Below are 14,158 nucleotides of genomic sequence, written 5' to 3' on the forward strand. Positions count from 1 at the left end.
CTCCCTGGATATCGTATCACAGGATATTGACTCTGGCGTTTGTATGGTCTAACTAAGAGGCACTGGATATTTTAAGTGATTTATTAACAGTGAATGACTGAGCAGGTCTGGAACGACCTGAAAGCGTATCCAGTAACAGGTGTGTATGTCGTTGAGAATTGAACTTTTACAAATAAGTGCTAAGTGCCGTGTTCATAGAGTTGACTAAATTGTTTGAGAAGACTTTGTTCAGCCCATGGCTATTATGGCCGTAATAGTTAGTAGGTATTTAGTCTTGTCTGCTCTATGTCACGCAAGTAGCCCACTCCATTATTCACTCATGACCAGGTCGTGAACTCCACATCTTGACTGCCCATTTCCACATCTAATCGGCTCATTGAAAACAGCACGAGCGTCAAGCCAAGCCGTTTGTTTCTAGAGCGCGACCAAAACCCCACCATTAGTCTAGCAGTAGTTGCAAACGTACACAAATTCTACCTATGCGCGGCGCGAAAGTTACGGTGAACAAAGGGAGCTTTTTTGACCGATAAAAAAAAAAAAAAAAAAAAAAAAAAAAAAAAAAAAAAAAAAAAAAAAAAAGAACAAGAATTATATATAATACCACCTCCCCGGGATTTACGCAAGCCCCTACTTCACCATGAGCAGCTCAACCCCAACCCCGGGCCTGACCCCCGCACAACTCGACTTCTTCCACGAGAATGGCTACCTCATCGTGCCAGACGCGCTGCCGCCGTCGACGGTCTCGTCGCTGCTGGCCGAGACGTCGCGGCTCCTCGATTCGCTGGACCTGTCGACACACCCTATGACCAAGTTCCGCACGGGCGGCGAGGACGGCAAGGACCACGTCGGAGACGACTATTTCCTCGGGTCGGGCGACAAGATCCGCTTCTTCTTTGAGGAGGACGCCGTCGACGACGCCGGGAAGCTGAGCAAGGAGAAATCCCGCGCCGTCAACAAGATCGGCCACTACCTGCACGGGCTCAGCCCGCCCTTTGCCGCGCTGCTGGACCGCGACGGGGCCGCCGTCGCCAGGGCCCGCCCCGCCGCCGTCGCCCGGGACCTGGGCTTCCGCGACCCGCGCTGCCTGCAGAGCATGGTCATCTGCAAGCAGCCCGAGATCGGCGGCGCCGTCCCGCCGCACCAGGACAGCACCTTCCTGTACACCAACCCGCCCTCGGCCGTCGGCTTCTGGTACGCCCTCGAGGACGCCACGCTCGAAAACGGCTGCCTCAGCTTCCTGCCCGGCTCGCACCGCTGGGCCCCCGTCGAGCGGCGCCTCGTCCGCTCCGGCGGCCCCGCCGGCGGCACCGAGATGGTCGACAACGCCGGGCCAAGGTTCCCCGTCGGAGAGCAGTACGGCGAGGACAAGAAGCCTGCTGCTGCTGCTGCTGCTGATTCTGATGCTTACGTCTCTGGGGAGGTCAAGGCCGGGTCGTTGGTCTTGATCCACGGCAACCTGCTGCACAAGAGCGAGAAGAACCTGAGCGACAAGGGCAGGATAATCTACACGTTTCATGTGATTGAGGGTCACGATGCCGTCTACGACGAGAGGAACTGGCTTCAGCCGCCGGCCGAGGGCTTCACCAAGTTGTAACAAGTAATTCATTTATCATTTATTTTTGAATTGTTGCAATGGTTAGAACTGCAGTGAAACCACGCGTGCATGTTGTAAGCTGACCGCGTCTGATGGTATCAAAGTAACAAGACGCCATGGGACCAAGACTGATACTTTACATGCTATCAAAACTTGGCCTTGGACTCGCCTACGGTTAGTTTCATCATCGTCTACTTGTGGCCATTCACACCAGCAAATCAATCAAAAGAAGAGCACTTGTTTTTTTTTTTTTTTTTTTTTTTCACCTACTACTGCAATTGAAATGACTTGATATATTGCTTTGTTAATCACGAGGCGGGTACTGCCCACTATTTGATATTTCAATCTCTCTTCTCTTCTCCTTTTTATCACCCTTCTCCAGACCCCTCACTCACCATTTATAATTGCTGCCCGCTCATCCGAGGAAACAGCCAAAACATCGTGGAAAAGTGAAAGAGAAACAAAAACCAAAAGAAAAGGTACAAACATGCATTCCAACTGTCGCTGGCCTAAACGTGGCAAACGTGGCAATACCCTCCGCACCAACGTTCCACAACCAAATCTAGTCTTCTGTGGTATCGAGTAGGCTGCGAACGAATGGGCGCTGTGCTCATGGAAGGAAGCCAAAATTAAGATGGCGAAAATCCGCAGTTCGATCAATGATGAGAGAAAAAAAAAAAAAAAAAAAAAAAGCAGTATTGTATCAGAAACATCGATACCCCTCGACATGCCAGACAAGGGGCAAGGAAAAAAGAAAAAAGAAAAGATCGTCGCGATGGAGAAACACACCGTCCAAAAGGGTACGTCTGCTTATGAATAGCGAGGCTTGTATAAAAGATGATGATATGGGAAAAGCAATGACCGGTTCTCTTTGCAAAAAGAAAAAAAAAACGAGCACGCATCATTTCATTATGGGCCCAGTCGGTTGCCCAATGAGACACCCGTTCTTGATGTCAACAGCAACCCCTTTTAAAGTGGTAAGGAGGCCACAGATCCGCATAAATCGCCAAGCCACCATCGCCATAGATACCAGCTACATGCAGACATCCACCGGGCAGCCGGTTTGCCTCTCAGTCGTCCTCTAGCCGCGGGCATAGGGATGGAAGCCCCTGCTCATTCCTCGACCGCCGCCACGGTAGTTTGAGCCTGGCTTGCCCGCATTCTTGGGTCCAGTAGGGGCATTCGGCGGAGGTGCGTTGGCAGGGTCATTATTGTTGTTATTATTGTTATTGAAGTGGTTATGGTGTCCGCCCCGTTGCCTGAAGCCGCCACGGCCACCTCCCTGGTTGAAGTTGTTTGCCTGAGGCACGTCGTCGTACATGCCCTCATATGACTGCTGGTTGTTGTATCCGCCTTGCTGCATCTGCTGCATCTGCTGCTGGGGGTGCTGTTGCTGAGGACCTCCAAAGCCACCGCGTTGTTGCTGCTGCTGCATGTGTCTCTGCTGTTGGTGCTGGTTGTTGTACTTTTGCTCCTCGAACGACTGCTGATCGTACGCGTTAAATGGTGCACGGTTCCCATCCCCGTCGCCCTCCTGATCGCCAGACTGGTCGCCGCCGGGACCACCGCCAGGCATGCCGCCAGGACCTCCACCCTGCTGGCCCATCATCTGTTGCATCTGCTGCATCATCTGGGGGTTCATAGCGGCCATGGCAGCCATTGGGTTCTGCCCACCCGGGCCGCCGCGGCCCATCATCTGCTGCATCTGCATCATCTGAATCATCTGAGGGTTCATCTGGAATCCCATATTGCGCTGTTGCTGCATCGCCATCTGCTGCTGCATCATCTGGAAGTACTGCTGCATACGTTGCCAGTAGTTGGCCATCATCTGCGGCGTCATACCCCCAGCGGCCGGGCCCCCGGCACCGCTGGCATCACCCTGGCCTTCGCCTTGTTTCCTAAACTTGTTGCCGGGGCCGCCGTTCCGCCTGTTGGCTTCTTCCTCCTCGCGAAGGTTGCCACGCGGCTGAGCCTTCTTGACTTCAATCAGCTTTCCGTGAATCTCAAGGTCCCGCGCCAAACACGCTTCGACGCCGGCTTCCGACTCAAAAGTCACAAAGCCAAAGCCACGCGGCCGCCCGGTATCCTTGTCCATCATCAATGTCGCGTCAACGACGCGACCAAATTGTGCGAAGAAGTCCTTGAACTCTTGGTCTGTAGTCTCCTGGCTGACACCTCCGACAAAGATCTTGCTGGTCTTCTCCTGTTCATCTCGTGGGATGGCACGCTTCGGGTCGATCTGCAAAGGTGAAGGTTCTGTCAGTAAGAGACGCCACCTCTGCAGGGATTGCGATGCGACAACTGATGCTTTTGGGTGACTGGTTACTTACAATCTTGCCGTCCAGGTAATGCTCTTTAACCATAACAATATTGACCGTCTTGGGATCTTTAAACGTTAAGAAGCCGAAACCTCGTGACCTGCCAGTGGTACCATCGCGCATGACGGTGCACTCGATGACTTCGCCAAATTGGGAGAAATATTCCCGAAGTGATTCTACCCGTGGAAGAGTTAGTCGATTGTACGCATTTCTGTCAAGGTTTTCTTGATCATGCTTTCAAGTTATGAGGCCTTGTAATGAAGGAACATCCTTACCATCCGTCGTCTCCCAGTTAAGACCTCCTATAAACATTTTGCTATTCATATGATATAATTGTCAGTCTCAATCTCAGTACCCGCTAATTTCAGCCAAGTCAAATGCAAGCCAATCATCGTGCCCTGTAAGCCATCAAGTGTCATAGTCTCCCTTGAGATGCCCTTGTCTGCGCCAAGCTAGTGGATTAATTACTAGCACATAAAGTCTTCGGCTTTGTTTAAGTTCTCAGGAATCCTTGGATGTTGGTTTAAGCTCTTTTAGATAAGGGCAAGGTCCCTGTCAATCGTGAACACAATACTCAAGGAAATCTGAGTATAAATGCCTATGTTATTCGAGTGGCAATCGCAGCGTCGTGTAACTCATGGTTCTGTGACCTCAAGTCAACTGCCGCCCGATGTCCAGTTCTTGCAAATACGTGACTCGTTTTCTGGCTGTCCTTGGGGAGGGTCGGTTCTAATCGTAGCTAGTTGATGAAGTTGTCGTGCCAGGCAGATTGCTTCAGGCTTCAGGCGTGAGCTTCAGCAGCCAAGGGGATTTGTGCCTGTTTCGTCGGATGCATCGCAACCAAGACTTCTCACAGCTCGGAGACGAGAAACGAGCAACCAGGATGCCTCCAGGCAGGAGTTTGTCGAATACTCTTCTCTTTTTTTTTCTTTTCTTTCAAGCAAACTTTGCTTTGTCTGCTTGGTTCTGCTTGCTCTTTCTGTCTGGCTCTGCTACCATGAAGCTAGGACGCTAGGTACTGTGTCTTCGAGCGCTATCCGCTGCCAATCTTGCTACGGCAATTTGAGGCACCATTTGTGTCCCCGAACTTAACAAGGCTGGTGGCTATAGGACGTAGAGCCTGCTCCTGGTTTGACCATTGCCCCGAAGTAACCTGGGCTGGCTCTGCCTTTTCTGAACCGTGATGATTGGCGACAGGCAGGCCTCCACTCAATCCTCCGACTTATGCAACCGTGGCGGCTTTATGGCACAGCTCGGCATGTTCTGTCGCTCCGCTATCCTCTGCAATAGTGATCCGTGGACCTCTCATGGCCGGCGAAACTGATCAATCCAGCCCAACTGGGCAAGAAATATGGCGACCAGTGATGATCCCAGCCTGTCTCAAGTCACCCAATCCTCAAGACCATGTGCAGCGAACCTCCACGGCACCCATTGGCGAAATAGACGTCCGCAAGTACCCTCCACCTCTCAGTTATCTGACCAGGACATTCCTCCACGACCTGGCGGCGGGCGTGTCCCCAACTGCACGAGGCGACCAAGGGAAGAAGGGAGGATTCGTTTGCGCAGACAGGGTGACAGATCGCATGGTCACGGCGAGCACTAAAGCAAGGCATCAAGTGTCACAAAAAAGCGAAATAAAATATCACTTACCCATCTTCCTTTGAGTTCGGACCTCGTCCTGCCGCAGGTTGGGGAGTGGGTGCTGCGGGCGCATGTGTTTGTAAGGGACGTTCTGCATTGCTGTTGTTCGGAGCTGAGGAGGTCCCATTTCCCAAATTGAAGTCTACATCATCTTCTTCTTCTTCGTCTTCGTCATAACCCATGTTGGAATCGTCATGTCCACTTTGATCAAGGGGAGGAGGTTGCTCCTCGCGCGTTTCGACTGGAGCAGGAGTAGGGTTCGTCGGGGCTGCAGGCTTCTCAGGTACCTTTGCGGGCTCAGCAGGCGCATCATCGGCATAGCTATCAGGCGAGAGATTTGTTAAATGTCGGCAAAACCAAGTAAATTCATGGTGGAATTGAAATTATCGACCGCATCAATCGACAGTGGTACTAACAGGTCGGCGAAGAGATCATCTTCGAAAGCTTCAGGTTCAGTCATCTTTGCGATGAACCAGAGTGGTACGCGCGAATGTGGAAGGAGGAAAAAAAAAATAGATCAGTTGCGTATGGACGGGATAACTAAAGAAACCGACTGTCCAGTATGACCCGGTAATCAAGGGATCGAAAGAAATCACGTCCCCATTAAGAAGATCAATAAGTACAGGAAGAGAAAAAAGGTCGAGTCCCCAATTAATTCGTATTGGGGAGGCAAGAATGACCTGTGAAGGTTTCACGGTCAGTCTTTGATGGGTTATGCTCTGGCGGATGGAACCACCTCTACCAGAGAAATGGCGATCGTAGACGTGACAAGCTGAGTGGAGCAAGGCAGGGTATCAGACAGGATCCATGGCAGGCAGCGAGCCAGCAGTACAAGAAACGTGACTAAGCAACAATGTAGAAATTCCACCAAAGCTAAGTTGGCCCAACTTTAGCTCTCCAAGGTACTTTACCCACCTGCAGGTAGGTGCACCGATAAGGACCCTTGGTCTGCTAGATAGCACGGACCATATGAAATTTGACCTGCAAGCATCGCGATTGATCGCGCAGGCTCTGACTTGCACTCTCACAAGGTCATATCCCAGCTACTGTATTGTCACTAGGAGCGTTACTGCTTGGGCTGCTCAAATACTCTGGAGCTGGAAAGCCTTAATGTCTCGGCTTTGCCCTCATTTTCACCACCAGGGGAGCGAGCATACGCCGGCCAGCACAATGTTGGCGCTCTGGGCGCAAACCCTTCTCTGCTAGTTTCTCTCCCCGACGATGCCACTGAGCGTTCTGAGGCATTATCTTCGTCGCTCAACACCAAGCTTCGTTGCGGTTCTTTCGCTCTATCGTCCAGGACAGATCGGTCAGCAATTTGTTTTGAGTGAAGCTTTACATACCACAAGCTCGAACTCGGCGGCTGTACAGACAGCAAACCTTACACAATGTCATTATCCCAACGACAGGTCAGCCTTGGCGCGGAATCCGGAGCGCTTTGCTACTGTCGACCTCGACGCTCTCGACGGAGGTGACAAAGCGTCCTCCGGCTTCTGTGACTACTCTCCAGAGGATGAAATACAAACCAGAGCAACGTCCGAATCCTCGCCAGATTTCGCAAGTACATCAGGCTACGGGAAATGGGAAAGCCTTTCGAAGAACCATGCACGGCTGAGAGAAGAATCGACACCTCCCCCGCCCGGAACCGATGGAGGACGACTAATAGATAGCCCCGAAGGAGAGGTGGATCTAGCTTTATGGGCATGCCTTTTGGATTTCTGTCAGAGAACTGTGTCTCTTGACGGAGCGGTTTATCTAGTGAGCGAACTCTTCCGACGCCGGAAGCTTTACCAGACAGACCATCCCTTGGCCGAGAATTTCTGGCAAACTGTAGTGGATCTCTGTATCCATGACGACACGCTACTCGAACAGCTTCTCGGACACGCCTTGTGGATGCAGGACAAGCGAGACACCCGCTGGCCTCAGCTCTATGGTTCCATAATGAATCCTTTGGTGGCCAGTCGTCAAATCAACCGTGCTTTTCGTTGGCATCTTCTGTTGAATTCCTTCGCAGCTCCCACCAGGACAGAATTCGTCGAAGTTCTCAAGACGGCAGTTCTGGATGAGGATCAAGATGTCAAGAACCTGCTGCAGAGTATCTACATAACGAGCACGCATCGCGGCCTGTATGACATCCTGGTACCATTCTTCTGGGAGCAGGGTCTCTGCGGCATGGCACAAAGATGGAGGCACACCTTCATCAGACACAACGACGGCCCCCGCTCTCGAGCCTCACAACCATTCATTAGGTATTTTGCAGCCTACTTCCCACAGAAGCCTTTAGTAGAGCAAGAAGTCGGAATAGCCGGTCTTGATACCGAGTTTACTGAACTCGAAGGGTCTGCAGAGGACGTGGGCGGCGACGTCAGTGCGCTCTTGACCTTTCTTGGCGGCAGGCCTCTTGGAACGGACGAAACGTACAATGATACCCTTGGGGCAAGGTGGTTTGCTAGCTCATGGATATCTCTTGAGACTGCCATAGACTTTGTGCATGCATTGGGAGTCTCGAGGATTGGGCCTCTATCACTTCAGTCGATCGCACTGCGTGAAAAGTCAACTGCAGATCTGGTTCATCGACTCAAGCAACTCGACAGCTGCGGAATACGGATTGGTGCTTCCAGGTATGCGCGGGCCGTTAGGTACATGGCAACATCTGGGGACTGGAACACGCTCCAAGACCTGCTTCGCTCGGATATACACCCCGATGTTTTTGATGACGATGCAGCCCAGGAAAAGATCCGAAAGGCGTGCCAGATGGCCAATGATTGGAAAACATACCGGATGCTCACTGCTGTTAGGGTTGCTGAGACGCTTGACGGAGTGACCATCGAATACAACAATTACCTGTCATCCGCGGACCTACTCTCGAAACGGGTTGCGACAAAGATCTTAAGCCAGATGCAAGCCAGCGACATACCTCTCTACGCCTCAACAAGCGCCCACATGTCCCAGTACATGCTGGATCACATGCCACATAGGCAGTATTACCTAGATCCAGATACCGACTACTTCCTTAAGCTTAGCCGTCTGATGCTAGCTACTCCATATCCCCCTCCAGCCAGAGTGTGGCAGAGTCTCCTGGACTCGCTTAGCTACACCCTAGACATAGACCGGCTGGAGGAGGTGAGTCTAGAGATTGTTCACCACTACTGGGATCCCAAAAGAGATCACCAACCTAGTATTAAAATACCAACTGCCGATGTCCCTCCAACGTTCCACGCGCTGCAGCCAGACAAGCCCTTTCAGACACTACCTCGCGACCTACCTTTGACGAACAGCAGCCATCCAATCGCCAAGATATTCAATCATCAATTCCAGCGGCATATTGTTCGTCGTGCCTTCAAAAGTGCACTGGTCCGCCGCTCTAAGCCGTGCCGGCTCAGTTCGAGATCATCAGCGGCAGACTACGGTATTGCCCGAGGTGTAAAGTTTCTGGCAGACTTGAAAAATGCAGGTGTCAATGTCCCGGATCTTACAGTTCGGAAAGCTGTCATATCCTGCCTTGTAGACTTGTTCAGCTTCGACTGGGTGCCTCGACAGCACTTCTTGACGAAACTGACCGCTGCCAACCAGTACACTCTTGATGAGGCGAGAGATCTATTCAACGAGGCATGGGGAGGCTCTTTACTCCCGGCCGGAGAAGAGTTGCAGAGAATTATTGATGTCGAGGGCATGGCACGACAGCAACGGAAAGAAACGCGCATTATGAAAATGGAAGCGCGTCATGGGATGTCACAGATCGAGCTTCGGCGCGAAATATTTCTCAGTATTGCTCGCATTGTGAGCTGGTTAGAGAAGATGGCCCGTTGAGACGTATGTTTCAAGTTTATTGTTAAATTTGTACTACTCTGATGTATATAACATGTGTATAATCCTGTATGTATTAGATTCTTCATGTAGAATACATGGTCGGTCGGTTTGGCATTATCGAGCCAGTGTCAAATAAAGATTTATCATCATAGCAATTTGCCCGGAACAAATATGCCCTTGATTGGGTGATAGGGTTGTCCTCCGCGACAAGGGCTCCATTCTGTATGTAGTTTTCATTGAGGTTATTCGTCTTGGCAATCAAATATGCCATTGCTGCGCTGCCCAGAGTTTAGAACGAACAGTATCTTACATGGCCCCGAACGCCTTGTGCTCGTAAAAAAGAGAGAGAGAGAGAGAAAAAAAAGGGAAAAGAAGAAACAAAGGAAAGGATTATGCCATTAGACTGTCACCCACCATCCCCCGAGTCTTTTTTGGGCTTGATGATGAGCAGAATGATCATGCCCGCGATTATGAGTATCAACAGGAGAATGATCTTGCGTTTCGTCGTCTTCTTTTGGTAGCCCGAAGCGATAACCAGTTCCTTGTCGGCCTCTTTGACGTCTGTGGCCATCCTCTCGACGTTGTAGTCTATTCTGTCCAGCATGGTCCCTTGGTCTATGACCATTGTTTGCAAGTCGCGAAACAGATCGGCCAGGTCTATGATGCCCTGTGCAATCTGGTCAATCTCCCGCTCGCGCTGCAGAATCGCCGCGTCGTTGGACTGTAACAATTTTTGATGTTGTGTTGCCTGGAGCGTAGATTGTGAGAAGGACCTGTCCGCGTCGGACTCGAGGATTGACGGTTCGGTGAAGTTGTTGGCGGCGTTCGGCGTAGATGACCGGTCGCCGCCGGGGCTGAGGCCGCCACCACCGCCCATACCTTTTAACTCTACCGGAGGATAACATGCGTTAGCACCAATTCTGCGCAGCTAAACATGCTGCTACACATGAGTGATTGGTTCCTTACTCTTCAAGTATGCACTCTGCTTCTTCCTGAAGCCAGCACTGGCCTCCTGCACCCTTGTAGCGAGCGAGACCTGGATGTTCTTGGCCATGACCTCCTCGGCCCTGCTTATACCACCGGTTCGTTTCGACTCCTTGACCATCTGCTCGACCCTTTGTATGCACTTGTGGCACTCATGAAAGCCCTTGGTGATCTGCTGCGTCAGACGCTCGATCTCGCTCTCCTCGGCCCGCTTGGCTTCCTCGTCGTTGAAGCCAGGGAGGACGTGCTTCTGATGCAGCCTGTCGAGCTTCTGGCCTTTTTGCGCAATGTCGGCTAGGAGCTCCGTGACCTCGTCGTTGACGTCGGCCCAACGCGGCGGCAACAGGTCCATCTCGATCACAGCATCGCCGTCGTCCGAGGCGCCCGATGACAGCAGCCCGCGGCGGTCCTCGTCGGCCGAGAAGATGAGGCTGTTGCCGGAGCCGCCTAAGCGGTCGGCGCCGGCCAGGGATGACGAGATTGCCGAAGAGTCGCCATACCGCGTGCGCTTGGCCGGGTGGTGTGCATACGACTGGCGGTAGGAGATGTACAAATTGGTGCGATCTCGCCACATGGCGGACCGCGAGTAGGTAGCGACAAGTCCACACGGATAGTGGTGGTGGTGTGGTGGCGGCGGTGGGCGGAAGTAGTAGTGGAGTTTTGTTGTTGGTCGTTCGTTCGGTTGGTGTCTCTGCTGGAGCTGGAGCTGGAGCTCAAGCAGACGTCATTCATTCAACCTTTCGAATCAATGTGCACGCCCGTCGCTTATCTTTAGATTCTTTGTGCACGTGTTTGTTTGTTTTGTTTCAATGTTGTTTGTATTAACATGTATTGGTGTGGCTTTTTTATTGATGTAATTATGCTCCCCGTCGGACGATGGACACATGTGCGTCCGCTGCTTGCGGACAAGGATGAGGACGAGGCTGATCCAGACTGCAAGCCATGGAGGCCAGGTCCTAACCCGGAGCAGATCCTCGTCCATGGCCATGGAGCCACTTTGCAAGTTCGCCGTTTGGTTTGCAGCAAGGTCACAGTGTAAATGACACGCGGCTCAACGGCAGTCTCTTGGCCCGTGCACGTATCCGTTGCGGTTCGCTCGCTTACCTGCTTGCCTTTTGCCTGTTTGCTGGTCCTCCCTGGCATTGCACGCAAGTCCAGATAACGTCGTGAGCCTGGATGTTTTTTTATTTTTTTATTTACCCCTCAATATCCCATCCACACGTCCGTTCGCGCCTCTGCGTAGATGAATCAAATCATAAAAAAAAAAAAAAAAAATCTTCTTTTCTCAATAGTAAACCAACCTGTTGCGCACTTTTTGAACGGCTGTACTTTTGCGTTTGTGGGGTAGGGGTTAACGTTGAGTTACTGCACAGCGGATTTGATGCGGCGGTCTGCATTCTGGCGGTTCGTTAGGTTAGGTGCGCGAGTAGCCTAGTAAGGTAGCTGTTGCGTGACGAGTCTTATCGTAAGGGGCGGCGACGAGACATGAAGTGGGAATGGGCTACCTAGGCTAGGCTTGTTTCGCCATTGGGTCTTGTACGTGAGCGAGGAATTCAGCAACAATGGAGAGCCGCCTTCCCCTCTTCATACAACAACCCAGACTCGCTCACATCAAACCAGGGTAGTACTACTCGTCGTAAGTACCACCACTGTTAATTTGTACCACGTCAAGGTAGACACTTCAACCCCAATTACTACGTCAGGTGCCTCCTACCTCTTCCCCTTTCAAGGGCTAGACCCCCGGGACTGTACTGTACAGTGGTGCTCCATACCAGCCCACCCATAAGTGGCGCTAGGTATTAAGCAGATTCATCCTCCCTTTGCTCCTCCGACCGACGGTCTCGCAGTAGAAACTTCAACCTTGACCTCCAACCATCCCAACAAGACGAACGTACCTCCAGTTCATAGTTCTACCGATTCCCCTCCGGACTCTTCCGCTTTCGCTCGCTGAGGTCCTCCTTTTCCGCAAGGAGCTTTTTTTTCCCCACGCTTCTGAATTCTTTTTTCTGCATTCTAATCAACAGCGCCCAGTGCGTGAACACTGAACAATATGGTGAGCTTGGAGCTTTCATTACCATGTCCCAGCCAAGCCAGGCCAGCTTTTAGTGCAACCCCGCGCTTCAGGCTGCCAAAAATCCCGAGCATCGCAAACTAATTGGCAATGGCTCCCACAGGCCGATTCGCTTACCGAAGAGCAAGTTTCCGAGTTCAAGGAGGCCTTCTCCTTGTTTGTAAGTTTTATGGCCTTACTTCTCTGTCTACTTGTCGATTTGCTATGCATCGACCCCGTGCTCGATGCCAAGATACTGATGGAGGGCCTCCATATCAACAGGACAAGGATGGCGATGGTTAGTCTGCACTCCAGTCCATAACATTACACCATACCGATTGCGCACTATCGGCGACATCCCTCTGCGAGAATTAGAGGTTTGCGATGGCTACGACGTCGCCTGAGTTCCCACCTTGGGGAATGCAGAAACTAAAATACTCCCACAACCGATCAGGACAAATCACCACAAAGGAGCTCGGCACTGTCATGCGCTCGCTCGGCCAGAACCCTTCCGAGTCGGAGCTGCAGGACATGATCAACGAGGTCGATGCAGACAACAACGGCACCATCGACTTTCCCGGTAGGCAAACAGCCCACACGACCCTGAGACGGGATTGAGATTCGAGCTGGTGGGGTTTGCTGACAGCTTCCAACAGAGTTCCTCACCATGATGGCCAGGAAAATGAAGGATACCGACTCGGAGGAGGAGATCCGGGAAGCTTTCAAGGTCTTTGACCGCGACAACAACGGCTTCATCTCGGCCGCCGAGCTTCGCCACGTCATGACATCTATCGGCGAGAAGCTCACCGATGATGAGGTTGATGAGATGATCCGCGAGGCTGACCAAGACGGTGACGGACGCATTGACTGTACGAGAAGCCCCCTTAAGGCTATTACCCTTTCCATTGCCACAATTGTGGTCCTTGTATGATATGAGGCTGACCTGTGATGTTGCAGACAACGAGTTCGTCCAGTTGATGATGCAGAAGTAAAAGAATGGGGGAGTGGCTCTTGTTTAATCGCGCATTTCAGATATTGGTTGTTTGTTAGCTTTCTTTCTGAGTTTGGCTTTCTCGAAACGAGTGAATCGAGCAGCAATATGTGGAAAAGCCCCTTTTAAAACCATTTGAATTTCTGCTATACGATGATATCCGGCCGGCTCCATAAACGAAAGGAATGAGAAAAAAAACGCGGGTTATGACAAGACAGGCCACTGTACCAGCAACTATGCTCTCTTTTGCGTTTCTCCTCGCCTGTTGCCGCTTGATGTTTTCCATCTTGTGGGCTCAGACTTCTATGAAGCCGTTTTGATGCGTTAGATCACCAAACCATGGATGACATCAGGATGTTGCGTTTGAGAGAAGCTGTTCAACTACCTGGGCACGCCAGTCATTGTTATTTGCAAATGAGCAGGTGGTTCTTTGATGCCTTCATTTTTTGGCCTGACATCAGGTTCAATCATTGCGATGTAGGCATTCGCGACTGCACAGAAGCTGGCACGAGTACTCTTCCCCATTCAAAATGTGGACGTGCTTGAATGGTCATCCAAACAGGCAATGGCTCCTGAAGTCCAAGATGGGTGGATGCAGGCCGAAGGTGGCAGTGCTCTCTAGCGCCCGCCTTCCCGGACCCTGATCACACCTTTTCTTGGGGTCCGTGGTTTCCATAAATGCAACAACCGGCATGCAGCCTCTCAGCCCTACGATTGATTGATTGGAAAGCAACAGCATAGGCTTGGGTGTCCCGACGAGATGATCCAAA

The 14,158-nt window shown here is 51.6% G+C and overlaps 5 protein-coding genes across 5 annotated transcripts; 3 read left to right on the top strand and 2 right to left on the bottom strand.

The window, feature by feature from the left end:
- Positions 1-637: 637 nt before the first annotated feature.
- On the top strand, positions 638-1,594 carry PpBr36_07354 (uncharacterized protein; the record flags this gene model as incomplete). Its single annotated transcript, XM_029894491.1, has 1 exon — positions 638-1,594. The coding sequence occupies one exon, from the start codon at positions 638-640 to the stop codon at positions 1,592-1,594; it is 957 nt and encodes a 318-aa protein (XP_029747928.1).
- A 1,081-nt stretch (positions 1,595-2,675) lies between these two features.
- Positions 2,676-6,013, bottom strand: PpBr36_07355 (uncharacterized protein; the record flags this gene model as incomplete). The annotated part of the gene is made up of 5 exons (XM_029894492.1): positions 2,676-3,833; positions 3,925-4,088; positions 4,188-4,228; positions 5,563-5,874; positions 5,970-6,013. The coding sequence occupies 5 exons, from the start codon at positions 6,011-6,013 to the stop codon at positions 2,676-2,678; spliced, it is 1,719 nt and encodes a 572-aa protein (XP_029747927.1).
- A 761-nt stretch (positions 6,014-6,774) lies between these two features.
- Positions 6,775-9,363, top strand: PpBr36_07356 (uncharacterized protein; the record flags this gene model as incomplete). The annotated part of the gene is made up of 1 exon (XM_029894493.1): positions 6,775-9,363. The coding sequence occupies one exon, from the start codon at positions 6,775-6,777 to the stop codon at positions 9,361-9,363; it is 2,589 nt and encodes an 862-aa protein (XP_029747926.1).
- A 406-nt stretch (positions 9,364-9,769) lies between these two features.
- PpBr36_07357 (uncharacterized protein) lies at positions 9,770-10,921 on the bottom strand (the record flags this gene model as incomplete). The annotated part of the gene is made up of 2 exons (XM_029894494.1): positions 9,770-10,251; positions 10,330-10,921. The coding sequence occupies 2 exons, from the start codon at positions 10,919-10,921 to the stop codon at positions 9,770-9,772; spliced, it is 1,074 nt and encodes a 357-aa protein (XP_029747925.1).
- Positions 10,922-12,397: 1,476 nt separating this feature from the next.
- Positions 12,398-13,389, top strand: PpBr36_07358 (uncharacterized protein; the record flags this gene model as incomplete). The annotated part of the gene is made up of 6 exons (XM_029894495.1): positions 12,398-12,400; positions 12,522-12,578; positions 12,680-12,695; positions 12,852-12,977; positions 13,054-13,266; positions 13,355-13,389. The coding sequence occupies 6 exons, from the start codon at positions 12,398-12,400 to the stop codon at positions 13,387-13,389; spliced, it is 450 nt and encodes a 149-aa protein (XP_029747920.1).
- Between the last annotated feature and the right edge of the window lie 769 nt (positions 13,390-14,158).

Source organism: Pyricularia pennisetigena, chromosome 1, assembly GCF_004337985.1.
Source record: "Pyricularia pennisetigena strain Br36 chromosome 1, whole genome shotgun sequence".
NCBI classification, from domain to species: Eukaryota; Fungi; Ascomycota; class Sordariomycetes; order Magnaporthales; family Pyriculariaceae; genus Pyricularia; species Pyricularia pennisetigena.